Here is a 16081-nt window from a genome sequence, read left to right as displayed (position 1 = left end):
CAGGAACCTTAGGTCCAGAATGGGTCTCATTGTTTCGTCTACTTTTGGTACCAGGAAGTACGTTGAATATACCCCCTTGTTCCTTTCCCTGAAAGGTACCGGTTCTATGGCCTGCTTCTGCAGGAGCTCCTTTGCTTCTTCCTGAAGACGCTCTAGTTTGTTTGCTAGTGGTCTTTTTGGTTTTCTGCTTGTTGGCCTCCCCTCCAACTGTATGCAGTATCCGAATTGGATGATGTTGAGAATCCATTTGTCTGATGTGATTTCCCTCCATTCTTGGAGGTAAAATCTTAATCTTCCTCCCCCTGGTGTTATGTGGTCGTAGGTGTCTAGTTTGTGTAACAACTGATCCCTCCGTACGTGGTGCCCACTGGGATCTTTTCTGTGGGTGGGCACACAGGTTTTTTTTAAGTCACTTAGAGGCGGGCTGCTGACCCCCTCTTATTCTGTCCACGTCCATTTCCTCTCCCTCAAAAGGACTGGCCTCTTGGCTGGTACTCCCAGGACTGCTTATGCTGACCATGCTGAGCTTGTGAGTCTGCCTGGTTTGTTGGAAAACCTGGTGTGATGTACCCGGCTGGTTTCCACCTCTCCCTCCGGGCCTCCGTGACGGGGTTCCCCTTTTGCTACCTCTGAACTGCAATGCTCCCATGGATCTTGCTGTTTCGTTATCCTTTTTTAGTTGACTGAGCTTCTCATCAACTGTTGTTCCAAACAGTGTTTCGCCGTTGAACGGTGTGTTCAGGATGCGGTGTTGCACCTCTGGTTTGAAACCTGAAACCCTGAGCCAGGCGTGTCTCCTTTCAGTGATTTGTACAAATGCTCCGTCCATCATCCCCTTTTGTATCGCTTTGTTCGCCCTAAGTGTGGCAGGGTATGCTCAGACGTGAGTCCCTTGTTCACTTGGCCACTGGATTCAAGATAGCCTGGCTGATGAGGATTATGAATCCGAAACCGGTCCCAGGATGCTTGTTTCCGGTCTAGGGAAGACATGGCTTGGCAGTTTGGGCTGGACTGTTCCCAGGAGGCACAGGGTCAGACTGATTTGCATATAGCCATGTCTGAACTGGGGTGGCTGAGTGAACTAAAGAATGGTGATGGATTAAACCCAGATCAGTTGACTGGGGGTGAGTGTTTGATTTGTACAAATGCTCCGTCCATCATCCCCTTTTGTATCGCTTTGTTCGTCCTAAGTGTGGCAGGGTATGCTCAGACGTGAGTCACTTGGCCACTGGATTCAAGATAGCCTGGCTGATGAGGATTATGAATCCGAAACTGGTCCCAGGATGCTTGTTTCCGGTCTAGGGAAGACATGGCTTGGCAGTTTGGGCTGGACTGTTCCCAGGAGGCACAGGGTCAGACTGATTTGCATATAGCCATGTCTGAACTGGGGTGGCTGAGTGAACTAAAGAATGGTGATGGATTAAACCCAGATCAGTTGACTGGGGGTGAGTGTTTGATTTGTACAAATGCTCCGTCCATCATCCCCTTTTGTATCGCTTTGTTCGCCCTAAGTGTGGCAGGGTATGCTCAGACGTGAGTCCCTTGTTCACTTGGCCACTGGATTCAAAATAGCCTGGCTGATGAGGATTATGAATCCGAAACCGGTCCCAGGATGCTTGTTTCCGGTCTAGGGAAGACCTGGCTTGGCAGTTTGGGCTGGACTGTTCCCAGGAGGCACAGGGTCAGACTGATTTGCATATAGCCATGTCTGAACTGGGGTGGCTGAGTGAACTAAAGAATGGTGAAGGATTAAACCCAGATCAGTTGACTGGGGGTGAGTGTTTGATTTGTACAAATGCTCCGTCCATCATCCCCTTTTGTATCGCTCCTTTCAGTGATGCCCATCACCATGAGCCTGCTGGAGGTGTCTGCTCCATCCAGGGCAGTCTTGAGGCAAGAATTTGCCGCTTATTCCCCTTTTCCACCAGTCTTTCCGCCTTTTGCCTGGCATCCTGGGGTAGGTCTTTCACCAACTGACCCAGTTCCTCCATGATCTTGTACATGTGCCTGTTGATCAGGGCGTTAGAATTCGCCATGCGCCAGTGGGTTGCGGCGTTCCGTTCAATCCTTCTGCCCACCAGGTCCATCCTCTTGCTCTCCTTAACTGGAGGAGACCCAGAAGTAGTGGGCACGTTAGCCCTCCTTCTTGCTGTGGCAGTGATGATGGAGTCTGCTGAGACCGTGCCCTGAATGTAGGGTGGGTCTTTTGAGGAATGTTTTTATTTTTTCTCCGTTCTGGGAGTGACCGCCTTGCATGTTGCGGGCTCTTTGAATGCTTCCCTTCCCTGGGCCAAGACACTGTCGAGCATGGGCAGGTACTGGCTCTTTGTTTGAGTGGGGAGCAATGTCTCCAGAAGGAAGTCTGCTTTCTGCTTCTCTTCGTAGAGCTTGAGTCTGAATGCTGCTGCGGCAGTTTTTATCACCGAGTTGTAGGCTCCGATGTCGTCCGGCGGTGAGGGCCTCGAGGGATATGTGTCGACAGCCTCCTCTGGGATATGTGTCGACAGCCTCCTCTGGGATATGTGTCGACAGCCTCCTCTGGGCTTAGGGTGTCGACCTCCAGATAATCCACCTCCAGTGAGTCAGAGGGAGCCGACCCGGCGTCCGTCCTGTTGTCCTCTTCCTCCTCATATTCGTAACTATAGTAGGGACTCTCTTCTTCCTGGTCGTCGATCTCCTCGACGTCCGGCGCTTGTTCATAGGCGTCATCGTCTTCCTCCTCCACCACCGGTGGCTTGGTTTTGTGGGGAATCGTGAAGGCCTTCATCTTGGTGTCAAATTCCTTCTTCCGCTGCAAGATGTTCTCCATTTCGGCCTCGAGGCGCCTTTTCTTTTTCTCCATCTCGGCTGCGTGTTCCGCGTCGGATGATTCGGCCGCTCTTTTGGGCAGTTGGCTCGGCGCCGAGCTGGTCTTCGGCGCCGAAGGCTTAGACGCCGAACCGGGTTTCGGCGTTGGTGCTTTAGGGTCCTTCTCCCTCGGCATCGATCGATCCTTTTCGGGAACGATTTTCGACGACTTTTGCTGTTCAACAGCTCTCGGCGCCAGGGACTCCTTCTCAGAGGATCCGCTGGGCCTGGATGTAGCCGCGGGCGCCGAAGATTTTGGCGCCGGCGCTTTCGAGGCCTTGCCCTCGTTCTTTTGAGACTCGGAGTCTCTCGTGTTCTTAGGGGCCGTAGAGTCTCCTACTTTATCAGAAGTCTTGGTGTACGGTCTCTACGACCGTGTAGCTGTCTTTGGCGGCAGCGTTGTCCTCTTCCTTCAGGGTGAAGGCGGAGCAGGCGTTGCAGTCCTTGCTTTCGTGATCTACCGGTAGGCAAAGGTTGCAAACCGGGTGCTGGTCCTTCTGCGCGTACTTGTGGTGGCAGTTACGGCAGAACTTGAAAGGCGTGTTGTCCATCTTGAGCACTCAGGGGGACCCCTGGTCGTGCGTTCGTCGACGGGCGTCGAAGTTCTCAAGGATTTCTCCTTCTCCTTCGTTGGCCTTTGGTTGATGAAGTCTCCTGTAGTCTTCTGAGATGTTTTCCTTCCAATTTCTGTCTTCTTCTTTCTCCAAAAATTTCTGGAGCCCAATCGGGAACGATCCAGACCCGACCGTGGAAAAAAAGAATCTGAAGATGGCGCCCAAGAGTGGGAGCTTCCGCAGGAAGCATGCCGACGTCACCGGAAATACACCCAAGGAGGTGTGACGCCGATGCCCAGCTGGGCTACAAAAAAAAAAAAAAAAAAAAAAAAAAAAAAAAAAAAGAAAAGACTACGAATCCGGACCCAACCACAAGACCGCGGAATAATGCACAGCATAGTGAATCCAGAAAGATTCACGCTGCAAAAGTAAAATGTTCACCTTCTACTTATCCGTGTTGTGGGAAAACTTGCCATATTCTGACCCACATCAGGGTCTAACCCAAATAATGCCTTTTGCCTCAAATTGTCGAGGCAGATTAAGGATCTGGATACAGACTGACTGGCTGCTATTTTGTAATCTTGTAGCAAGACATAGGCTTGGAGTGGTTGCATGACTGCTCATTATCAGAGACAGGCTCTGGAATCCGGACTGGAGTAGTCTGCATATGTACTGACAGAGAAAGGATTGGGATGCATTCAGGGCCCAGAGTGAAAGTGTGAACCGGTGTCAGAACAGGAAAAGGAATGGGTCCCACAGGGTCAATCTGTATGAAGGAAGGGCCTGCCAGTGGACTCCTTGCAGTCTGTGGAGCTCACAGGCATGCCAGAGAGCCATAAGCATCTGAAAGAGCTAAGCCATGGCCTCCTTGAAGGTGGCCATTTGCAGCAGGTTCTAGGATGGCTAGGGAGAATTGGGGTGTGTCAAGACCAGTTGCAGGACCGGATTCAGAAGACACTATTGGGTATGATCTTTTGATTGTTGCCCTTGTCCCTGCTCACATGATTTCAAGTGCTGGGATTGGGCAGACTCTCCTTAAGCTTTCCTGCCCTTAAGGCGCATCTTCAACTTCCTGCAGACTTGGAGTGAGAATATAAGTTCACGCTGGACTGGCTTTTTGAACAGCATCACAAGTGGCTTTACTGCTATGCTTAAGTCATGAGTGGAGCTCCAAGCATGAAAGAGACACATTGTGGGGTTTATGACACACATCTGACCATGAAGTTGTGGCACAGCTTTAAGACTTTCCTGGCACAGTCCAGGTACATTTTGAAACTGCTAGAAGACAGAGTTGGGAGCAACACTCAGTCAATGGGCGTGGAAAGAAAGACCCTGATGTCAGCGTACAGGAGTGGTACTTATATGGGGCTCTGCTCTGGAATCTTCTGGGGTAGTACAGTCTCTCTACAGAGTCAGCACTCGATGGTGCATTGCTGTGAAATCCTCTGGATCCAGTATGGTGCCCCAGGATGTTCTAAGGGTTTAGGAACCTGTGATTAGACGTAGCCATCAGAAATGAAAGTGAAAAAAGTAATTTAGCATTTTATGGCTGCCTTTGAGTGCTGATGAGAGCATGAACTTGTTTGAGTCACACCCTTGCTAAAGCGTCCTAATATACAGCTACCTCGTACCTTCTACTATTGCTGATGCTTGGACACTGTACTGATCTAGCCGCTGGCATTATATCATCCCTACTCTAAGTTGCGTTAACTGTATGCTGGCACAGTAAGCGTTGAATCGTGCAACACATTGAAAATGAACACCTTGTGTAGAGGTATGTCATTAACTCCAAACCCAAATATTATACCCTAAGAAATAGGCATGGGTATGGAAACAATTTTCAAGTCAACTACTGAGCTAGTGTACAAGGCGCAATTAACCAGAGTCACTCGCTTGGATTAGATTCAGAAAGGGCTAAAAGTCATTTGAAACAACTTGCCTCACAGAATCAAAAGTATCTGACCATGTTGCCCGCAGTAAGGGCTGGACAGGACCCTGTCCATGCAGTTAATGATACAAAACTCCATAACAATGCAAAGGTGGAAATACCCTTCTCAAATAATGGGTAACACTCTCCATAGGCAGAAAAAGAAGGTACTGCCAGTGAGATGTGGGTGAGACTGAACTGCAGTGATGCACACTATCAGCAAAAAGCATTCTGCATGTTTAAAGCACACTCATCTCATACTGTGAGCCAAATCAGGTTTGTGCACAGCCTCAGATTCAGTACAAGACAATCTCACCCCTTTACAACATCCTGTAGTAGATGTATGCCTGCGCAAGTAGAATTAGATGGTAGCTATACTGGGCCCTATGAATTCTATGTATTAAACAGAAGCACAACCCTCCCAATTCCTTACCCTAAACCAGCACAACACTAAATAGACTAGCATGCAGAAACTCAAGCAAGAGAAATATTACCTGGCACCCAAAAAGACAAAAAAATCAAGGCATAAAACAAATTAACGTCACTATGTTTCAAACAGTCTTACAGAGAGACAACAAGTGAAACACACAAATGAAATCCTTATTGAAATCAAAGTAATAAAAAGTCAAATTACCTGAAGAACAACCCCTGTTGAGCACAACTAAGCTTTCCGTTGGTTCCTTACCTGGCATAGTGACCATGGGCGTTCCTGCCCAGAGCACATCCATGCCAGTGGTGTGCCCGTTACAGAGGGGAGTGTCCAGACAAACATCAGCCAACTGGCCTCTCCTCACGTGTTCCTCCTTTGGGGCAACAGGAGAAAAGATAATCCTGCTCTGAGGAAGGCCCATGCTTAGGGCATACTGCTGTATATTTGGTTCTCCCACAGCTGGAAACCGTAGTAGCCACAGTACGCTGTTCGGGACACGTTTTAGAATCTATAACAAAAAAAAGTAAAGATTTTATTCAAACTTAGCAAAGTTTTAAAATTCCAAAATAATTCAATGAACTTAGATGTCTGCTGGGTTTCATACTTCAAAAGCCATATATTCTACAGTAGTGAGTAGAAAAGCAAACATTTATACTTGAGATTACTTTTGCTGCCTCCACCTGTCCATCACAAGGTAACCTTCTCATGATAATATACACACTACACCAACCCATCCTCTGTTAATCAACCCATACTGCCCAATCCCATGACAATCTGCACTGTACAGCCCCCATTTTACAATAATCACTACACAGCTCCACAGCCCGATTCACTCACGCGTCACGCTGCACAAGACTATGAAACCAATGACTCAGTGATAATGGTGGCAGGGTCTAGTAGGGCTTGTACAGAAACCTTTACTGTGAATGGGCGTCAACATAAGCAGAGTTTGCTTGTGACATCGATCATAAACCCACAAAGCCCCTCTACATGCCCATTATTTTAGATTTGATCATAATATACACACACACACACACCTAGAGGAGCATCGAGCTGCAAAACCATTATTACTGGTTACGAACGTATAGTTTCTTACGTGTCAGTGTAGTTTTGCAGCATGAAGACTTTCCGGATTCACTAGTCTGTGCATTATTCTGCCATCTAGTGGTTGGCTCCCGAATTGTAGTCTCTTTTCGCGGCCCAGGTGGGCGTCGGCATACCATTTGGTGTCCTTCGTGACGTTGACGCGCTTCCTCCGGAAGTTCCTACTTTTGGTCCCTATCTTTGGATTCTTTTTTCTTGTCTTGTGTTACTTTGTTTTTCCTTTTATGTTTTAAAGTCTTTCTCCAGTTTGAATGCCTTTCCTCCGGACTCATTTTTCTGACGGAGGAGGGTAAGTTCGCTAGTGCATCTAGAAAGTCTTCAAGCTGCAAAACTACGCCAACAGGTAAGAAACTATACGTTTTTGCAACGTGAATCTTTCAGGATTCACTGTGCTCTGCATAGACTTTGTAGCGGTTCGTCTTTATTGTGGTGGCTGGGTGGAAGATGAGCTCTGGTTACTGAATATGTGTTGTAAGACCTTCTGTCCCACTTGCGCTTCTTTGTTCATTTGGATAGCTACACAGTAGTGCTTAGTGAACGTGTGCACTGAAGACCATGTTGCTGCTTGGCAAATGTCTTGAATTAGTGTGTTAGCTAGAAACGCAATTGTTGCTTCTTTCTTCCTTGAGTGAGCCTGAGCTGCTCCTTGTAACTGTGGTCCTGCTGGTTTGTGGCATAGTTGTATGGTTTGTACAATCCACCGTGCAATGGTATTTGCAATGGTATTTTTGGTAACTGGTCGTCCCAAAAATCATTCTGGGATTGTGGCGTTTTTTGGGAAAAAAATAGGTGTGAGAAGTTGGCCTGATGTGCAGTGTTCACTATTCTAGTGATCACTATATATCAGTCCAAACAACCCTTATTGATGATTGGTTGTAAGTCAACCTTATAGACCAGCTATCCTAGTAGCATGGATACGAGCAGTCTAAGGCTAAGACTCTAGAGGGCGTGTTAAGCCAGCTGTTTTACCATCACATTACCCCTTGAACACCCAGTGAAAGGACACCATACAAGTGTTATGAAAATAAACAGTGTATTTATTAGAATCACAACAACCCTGTACTCTTTATGAGGACAGGGTGCTAGGCACACAACAAAACTCTTACGAAAATACTTTTAAGTTAGCACGTTACACAAATGCCCGAGGGGCACGAAAAACCATATACACTAAAAGTGGAATGCGAATTACTAGCAGGTAAGTAACAGTTCTAATAGGCTTTGGAATCGCTAGGACTGGACTAGGGAATCGTTAGATTACTACTAGGAGGCCCAGGGGACTCGGGTGCAGAGTGTGCACTCTCACGCGGGATGCGGGACAAAGTCTATGGAGGCTAGTAAAGGCAAAGTTAGTGTTCACGGGCGAACCCGACCTGGTAGGAAGAAAACGACAGTGGATCCTGACCCTAGGATAGTGAGGCTATGCTGGGACACCGAAGTGCCGAAGTTACCTAGCCCAGGGGCTGCAGCTGCATAGGTCTGAAAAGACGTCGGGAATCTCGTTGCCGGACCAGGAGCCTGGAAGGAAGAAGTTGCTGGCAGGCGACCAGTGAAGAAAAGTTCGATGGATCCAAGCCTGGATCAAGGAAGAAGAAAACCTGAAAGCAGAGGGGACCAAGTTCTTGAATCACTAGCCAGTGATTAAGTGGGCACCAGGATGGCACCGGGCGAAGTCACCGCAGTCAGGTGAGTGGGCGCTGCTGGGCTCTGCAGTCTCTCGGACCAGGAGGCGTTGTCGGCGACCAGGATGGAGGTGCGAGCTGTCCCACGAAGGATGAAGTCGTTGGCGTCGAAGTTACCCAGGATTGGGCAACAAGCCTTGGCTAATTCAAGCCCACGCGGTGGACTCAAAATGGCGTCTTGAGTGGACCAGGAGGGTCCAGGGTGCTCCTCTTCTGGGAGGGAGCAAGGGCCAGTCTGGAGCAACCAGACCAGCAGCAGAAATGTCGTCGGGCGTCGTCAGGAAGGCCACAAGCCAACGGGCTAGTAGCCAAACAACGCGGTGAGCAGCAGAAGGCAGAAGGGCCCCACGCCGATCGTGGAGATGCTGGGGGGCTGCTCTTCGGTGCTGGAGCTGCTCAGGGTGGGGGCTTCTCGGACCCCAAAGCACTCACCAGGAAATTACTCGGTGGGCTTGCTGTGCAGAAGTCGTGCAGTCTTGGCGATGGCCGGTCCCTCGAGGTCTCGTCGCACCCACGGTTCTCAGCTGTGCTGTAGAGGTGGGTAGAGGTCAGAGGTGCCAGGGAAGCCGGGTCTCGTCGAGCTGGGCAGTCGGATTCCGGAGGAAGGACGTGCAGCAGACCGCAGTGTTCTTCGATGGTGCCTGCGGATGCAGGGTGACTACTCCTTAGCCACAAGGGAGAATCTTGAGGAAGAAATCGTGAAGTCCTTTCGTGGAAAGTGGTATCTTGATTCCAAAGATGATCTGATTTGGAAGGGGGCCAGTCTCTCTCTTTATCCTGTAAAAAAAGGGGCTGGCACGCGACTAAGTCCTGCCCTATGGGTGGGACTAGGAGGGGGGTGGTTACACCCACTTCCTTGGCGGGCTTTTCCCCAGCACAGGGTCTGGAGTGACCCTGGAACTGGTTCCAGCCAGCCTATGCACAGTGAGCACCGGGGTGCCACGTGCAGTCACCTTCCTCTAAAGCCCTGCCTACCTACAATACACAAAACCCTGTCTGGGACGGTGCTGGCACCGCCCCTGGCAGGAAACCCTTTGTCCTTATCTCCTGCTCTGGGAGGACTCCCAGCAGCAGGAGGGCAGACTTGTGTCTCGGTGGCAGCATCCATTTTGTGGATGCTAAGGCTCTGTCTGACTTTTAACCGGGTTATAGGTTACAGGCATGTCGTGTCCCTCTAGAAGGGTGGAATGCTAACCCCGTCGCCAGAATTGGCGAGGGGTTAGTATTCCAATTCGTATGACACCTTACTCGACATGTTTTGATAAAGCGATACCAGAGTTGGCACATAACCGCGAGGATTATAATGCACTTAAGAGTATATGGTATGCGATATCATGGAAACGGCTAAGGGATAGATCCCGAAAGCCGCAGACAGGCTCAGCTCATGCCAGAGCACCATCTCACACGATTCCACGCACTCTGCCTTCAGGATTGTTAAGGCCTGCCATAGGAGTGACTGATAGGAGATCTGTGTGTCCATTTTAGGGTTAGATATAGGCATACTATATCTAAAGCAAAGGGTGAGTACACCACCTTGCCCCAGCTGTCGTGCAGCCAGTTGTGTCAGTTTTAGTTAGTCAATCCAGGGGTGGCATAATACATGCTTCAGCCCCTGGGAGACTTCTGGGTGCACCTCAGCCCTGGGTACAGGGACTTGGAGAGGGCCCAGTGCCAATTCAGTACCTGGGTACAATTTGGATAGAGAGAACAGCTAGGCTGTGGGTCTGATTAGCAGGCCCACAGCCAGGGAAAGTCGTAAACCAGTGCAGCAAAAAGCAAAAATCTGGGTGATCATAGGATTGCAGACCCTACTCTCCTACATGACCCCCCCCCCAAACTTTGGGACAATAAGCTAACCTTGACCAGGTGAGTCTTCTTGCTCTAAGTGGAAATACCTGGAGAGCCCATCAGCATTGCTGTGATCAGTCCCAGGTCTATGCTCCACTGTAAAATCCATCCCCTGTAGGGAAATGGACCACCTAAGCAGTTTGGGGTTTTCACCCTTCATCTGATTTAGCCACAAGAGGGGCTTATGGTCTGTCTGAATGGTGAAGTGAGTGCCAAACAAGTAGGCCCTCAGCTTCTTCAGGGCCCAGACCACAGCAAAGGCCTCCCTCTCAATAGCTGACCAATTTTTCTCTCTGGGTGTCAACCTCCTACTAATGAAAGCAATAGGCTGATCATTACCATCAAAATTCAGTTGAGACAGAACAGCTCCCACACCCAACTCAGAAGCATCTGTTTGGACAATGAATGGCTTGGAGTAATCTGGACTCTTGAGGATAGGTGCTGTGCACATGGCCTGCTTTAGGTCATTGAATGCTTTCTGACAGCTTGCTGTCCACTGAACTTTCTTTGGCATCTTTTTGCTTGTCAGGTCATTAAGGGGGGTCACTATGGACCCATAATTTCTGACAAACTTCCTATAGTACCCAGTCAGGCCCAAGAAAGCTCGAACCTGAGTCTGGGTGATTGGAGGAGTCCAGTCCTTGATGGCCTGTATCTTACTCTCCAGTGGCTGAACCTGGCCTCCACCTACAAGGTGGCCCAGGTATACAACCTGTGACTGCCCTATCTGGCACTTTGTGGCCTTGATAGTGAGGCCTGCCTTTTGCAGGGCCTCTAACACTTTCCTCAGGTGGACCAGGTGATCCTCCCAGGTGGAGCTAAAGACAGCAATATCGTCAAGATAAGCTGCACAGAAGTCATCCAGCCCAGTGAGGACTTGATTCACCAACCTTTGGAAGGTGGCAGGTGCATTTTTCAGTCCAAAGGGCATTACCACAAATTGATAATGCCCTCCAGGGGTAGAAAATGCTGTCTTAGGTTTGGCTTCCTCAGCTAACCTGATTTGCCAATACCCAGCTGTCAAATCAAATGTGCTTAAGAAGTTGGCAGAAGCCAATCTATCTATAAGCTCATCTGCTCTTGGTATTGGGTGGGCATCAGTCTTAGTGACTGCATTGAGGCCTCTGTAGTCTACGCAAAACCTCATCTCTCTCTTACCACCCTGGGTGTGAGGCTTTGGCACTAGAACTACTGGGCTAGCCCAAGGGCTATCTGAGGGCTCAATGACTCCCAGTTCCAACATTTTCTGCACTTCAGTTTTGATGCAGTCTCTAACATGATCAGGCTGCCTGTAGATTTTACTCTTGACAGGCAGACTGTCTCCAGTGTCAACATCATGGGTACACCAATCAGTTTGGCTGGGTGTCAGAGAGAACATATGTCGAAAGGATTGCAGAACTTGCCTGCAATCCTGTTGCTGATGTTCAGTGAGGCTGCCACAAAAGACAACACCATCAACTGACCCATCATCAGGATTCTGAGTGAGCAGGTCTGGGAGAGGGTCACTCTCTTCCTCCTGTCCCTCATCTGTGGCCATGAGCAAGCTCATGTCCTTCCTGTCAACATATGCCTTGAGCCTGTTAACATGGAGCACTCTGAGAGGGCTCCTGGGAGTTCCAAGGTCCACCAAGTAGGTAACCTCTCCCTTTTGCTCAATGATGGTGTGGGGCCCAGACCATTTGTCTTTCAGAGCTGCTGGGGCCACTGGCTCCAGCACCCACACCTTCTGTCCTGGCTGGTACACAGTCAGTACAGCCTTTTGGTCATGCCAAGCTTTTTGAAGTTCCTGGCTGGCCTCAAGGTTTTTGGATGCCTTTTCCATATACTCAGCCATCCTGGAGCGGAGACCAAGTACATAGTCCACTATGTTGGTTGCAGGCTTTTTGAGAGGTCTCTCCCATCCTTCCTTCACCAAACACAGGGGTCCTCTTACAGGATGCCCATACAGAAGCTCAAAAGGGCTGTAGCCAACCCCCTTCTGTGGGACCTCTCTGTAAGCAAACAAGAGGCAGGGGATCAGGACATCCCATCTTCTCCTAAGAGGTTCAGGTAGTCCATGAATCATCCCTTTCAGGGTCCTGTTGAATCTCTCAACAAGCCCATTGCATTGTGGATGATAGGGTGTGGTGAACTTGTAGTTCACACCACACTCTTTCCACATGGCAGTCAGATATCCTGACATGAAGTTGTACCTCTGTCAGAAACGACCTCCTTAGGGAAACCCACTCTGGAGAACACTCCAACTAGGGCTCTTGCCACTACAGGGGCTGTAGTGGTCCTAAGGGGAATAGCCTCAGGATACCTGGTGGCATGGTCCACCACCACCAGTATAAACTTGTGTCCTGATGCTGTCTGGGGTTCCATTGGACCAACAATGTCAATCCCCACTCTTTCAAAGGGGACCCCCACCACAGGTAGTGGTATGAGGGGGGCCTTTGTTGTGCCACCTGACTTACCACTGGCTTGGCAAGTGACACATGAGCGACAAAACTCCTTGGTATTCTCATTCATATGGGGCCAGTGAAAGTGTGAGACAAGCCTGTCCCAAGTCTTTGTCTGACCTAAATGACCTGCAAGGGGAATCTCATGGGCCAAGGTGAGAAGGAAACCTCTCAGAGACAAGGGGATGACCAGCCTCCTGGTTGCACCAGGCTTGGGGTCTCTCGACTCAGAGTACAGGAGTCCATCTTCCCAGTATACCCTGTGGGCACCTGTGGCATTCCCTGCAGCCTCAGCAGCAGCCTGCTGTCTGAGGGGTTCAAGGGAAGGGCAGCTCAACTGTTCCTTCCCCAGGTCTGCTCTGGAGGGTCCCCCTGAGCCCAGAAACTCAACTTGATCAAGTTCAAGCTCTTTAGGCTCAGTTTCCCTCAGCTCTTCTAGATCAGCCTCCTCAGAGACTTGATCCTCAACCTGGGGCAAGGGGGAAGGCAAAGCCTTACCCTTACTGCTCTTCTTCTTGGGAGGTGTCTGGTCCATAATTTCAGGATCCAGCACCTGTTCAGTGGGGCATCTTCTGGCCTGTGACCTAGTCACAGCAAGCACGTGTGCTGGCAAGCCTAACATCTCCATGTGAGTCCTCTGCTCCACTTCTGACCATTGTGATGACTCCAAATCATTGCCCAACAAACAATCAACTGGGAGGTCTGAACTAACTACAACTTTCTTTTGTCCCTTCACTCCCCCCCAGGAGAAAGCCACAATTGCCACACTATGACTAGTAGTGACATTGCTGGCATTGGTCACCAGGAAATCAGTACCTGGCATGATCTGTCCAGGGTCCACAAAGTTAGGTGTCACCATGGTGACACTGGCACAAGTGTCCCTATAGGCCTGAGCCATTTTGCCATTAATCAAAGGTGTCTGCCTGTATTTGCCCAAGGTATTGGGACTTATTTCAGGGGACATATCCATATCCCCTGTACAGACAAGGACAGCCTGAGTGAGTGTGCCAACTAAGTTGTCAGACCCCTCAGTACCCAAGGTTAACCCAACTAATGCCTTGGGAGTGACACTACCACTACTGACTGTACTAGGGGGTGCAGTTGCTTTAGGGGCTGTAGTGGCAGGAGTTTGTCCTCCTCCTCTTTTGGTGCACTCACTAAACCAGTGAGATTTACTTTTGCAGTACTGGCACCACCTTTTTGACTGGCCTTCTTGAGTCTTCTTCTTCTGGGAAGCCTGACCCCCACCCTCTTTGGTTTGTTGGGGACCTGGTGAAGACTTCTGGTCATTTTGCTCATTCTTAACATTACCCTTCTGGTCTGCTTTCTTCTGACCACCCTGGTTCTGGTTCTGCTTGATCCTTGTCCTGACCCATTTGTCTGCCTTCTTTCCCAATTCTTGGGGAGAGGTCAGATCTGAATCAACAAGGTGCTGGTGCAGCAACTGGTTCTGACAATTGTTCAAAATTTGTTCTCTCATCATTAGATTATACAATCCTGTGTAATCTGTAACCTTGCTACCCAGCAACCAGCCCTCCAAAGCCTTAGTGGCACAATCCACAAAATCAGACCAGTCCTGAGACTGAGTTTTCTGGGTGTCTCTGAACAGCAACCTGTACTGCTCAGTGGTTAAACCAAACCCATCAACCAGTGTATTCTTCAGGACCTGGTAATTGTTAGCATCCTCCACTCTTGTAGTGAGGAGCTTATCTCTACCTTTACCATCAAAGGAGAGCCACAGTATAGCTGCCCACTGACTCTGGGGAATGCCCTGCACAGTGCAGGCCCTCTCCAGAGCAGCCATCCATTTCTGGATGTCATCCCCTTGCTTAAAGGGGGGCACTATTTTAGTCAGGTGTTTAGTATCTAAACCCTTCTCTCTATCTCTTGGGAGATTGCTGCCACCAGTGGGAGTTAGCCCACTCATCTGCTGCTCTCTTGCCAGGGCAAGCTTCTCTTTGGCCAGGGCAATTTCTTCCCTTTCAATCCTCAGTTCAGCTTGTCTCATCCTAGCCTCATGCTCCCTTCTCTGAGGGGAAGTAAATCTCCTCTGTGGAGGATTCCTTCTCCCCTGAGAAGAGGCATTAGAGTGCAGAGATCTATTGGAGTCCCTAGAAAGAGATCTATCTCTCCTAACTCCAAGGTTAGGCCCACTTCGGGTCAGTACTGGGGGTCCCCCAGATCTTAGCCCAAGTAAGTCTAAGTTGGTCTTAGTTAGCCTTCTGACTACCTCAAGACCTTTGTCTACCTCATCCCCAGAGAGTTCCTCCTGATCCTCCTCCTCCTCAACTGCAGTAGCAGTGTTGGGGAGGTCTGGATCCCCAGAGGTTCCCTCTAAGGCTGGCATGCTCTCATGTAACTGAGAGAGCTTTCTGGCATCATATGTCTCTAAGAGACCTATCAGAAAGGGAATGGTGGGGTTAGACCCCTGCTTCAGTTTCCTGGAGACACAGAGTTGCCTCATCTCCTGAAAATTGAGAGCTGCATATCTTGAAGTGACCTGTGGAGGGTCAACACTGACCAGGGGAGTCTCAGTAGAGTCCCCCTGAGTCGACATGCTTTTCTAGTGAGGTGTAAGTGGTGCACTTACCTACACTATATGTTTGCCTACTGATCCCTTGCTAGAGTTGTAGTTTAGGGTGTGCTAGGCCCTAGGAGCTACAACAGCTGGTTCAGTAGAACTCAGAGTATTCTAAGCTAAGTTATATGTACCTTTAGTACTTATGTGATCTTTCACAAGATATTCTTAGGGCATGTGTGGTAAAACAACAGCAAGCTCAAATCCCAACCGCTGCTCACCAATGTGAGAAGTTGGCCTGATGTGCAGTGTTCACTATTCTAGTGATCACTATATATCAGTCCAAACAACCCTTATTGATGATTGGTTGTAAGTCAACCTTATAGACCAGCTATCCTAGTAGCATGGATACGAGCAGTCTAAGGCTAAGACTCTAGAGGGCGTGTTAAGCCAGCTGTTTTACCATCACATTACCCCTTGAACACCCAGTGAAAGGACACCATACAAGTGTTATGAAAATAAACAGTGTATTTATTAGAATCACAACAACCCTGTACTCTTTATGAGGACAGGGTGCTAGGCACACAACAAAACTCTTACGAAAATACTTTTAAGTTAGCACGTTACACAAATGCCCGAGGGGCACGAAAAACCATATACACTAAAAGTGGAATGCGAATTACTAGCAGGTAAGTAACAGTTCTAATAGGCTTTGGAATCGCTAGGACTGGAC

General features: G+C 49.1%; 1 protein-coding gene across 5 annotated transcripts in view; it reads right to left on the bottom strand.

The window, feature by feature from the left end:
• OGT (O-linked N-acetylglucosamine (GlcNAc) transferase) overlaps positions 1-16081 on the bottom strand; it is a 399845-nt gene that overhangs the window by 104827 nt on the left and 278937 nt on the right. For all 5 annotated transcript variants that reach the window (XM_078640248.1, XM_078640247.1, XM_078640246.1 and 2 more), the window contains one exon: positions 5963-6266. In XM_078640248.1, the coding sequence (XP_078496374.1) occupies positions 5963-6266 (304 nt within the window). The remainder of the gene's footprint in view (positions 1-5962; positions 6267-16081) is intronic.

Source organism: Lissotriton helveticus, chromosome 4_2 (assembly GCF_964261635.1).
Source record: "Lissotriton helveticus chromosome 4_2, aLisHel1.1, whole genome shotgun sequence".
Lineage (NCBI taxonomy): Eukaryota > Metazoa > Chordata > Amphibia > Caudata > Salamandridae > Lissotriton > Lissotriton helveticus.
Note: the sequence above shows the minus strand (reverse complement) of the source record. Positions and strands in the feature narration are given on the sequence as shown.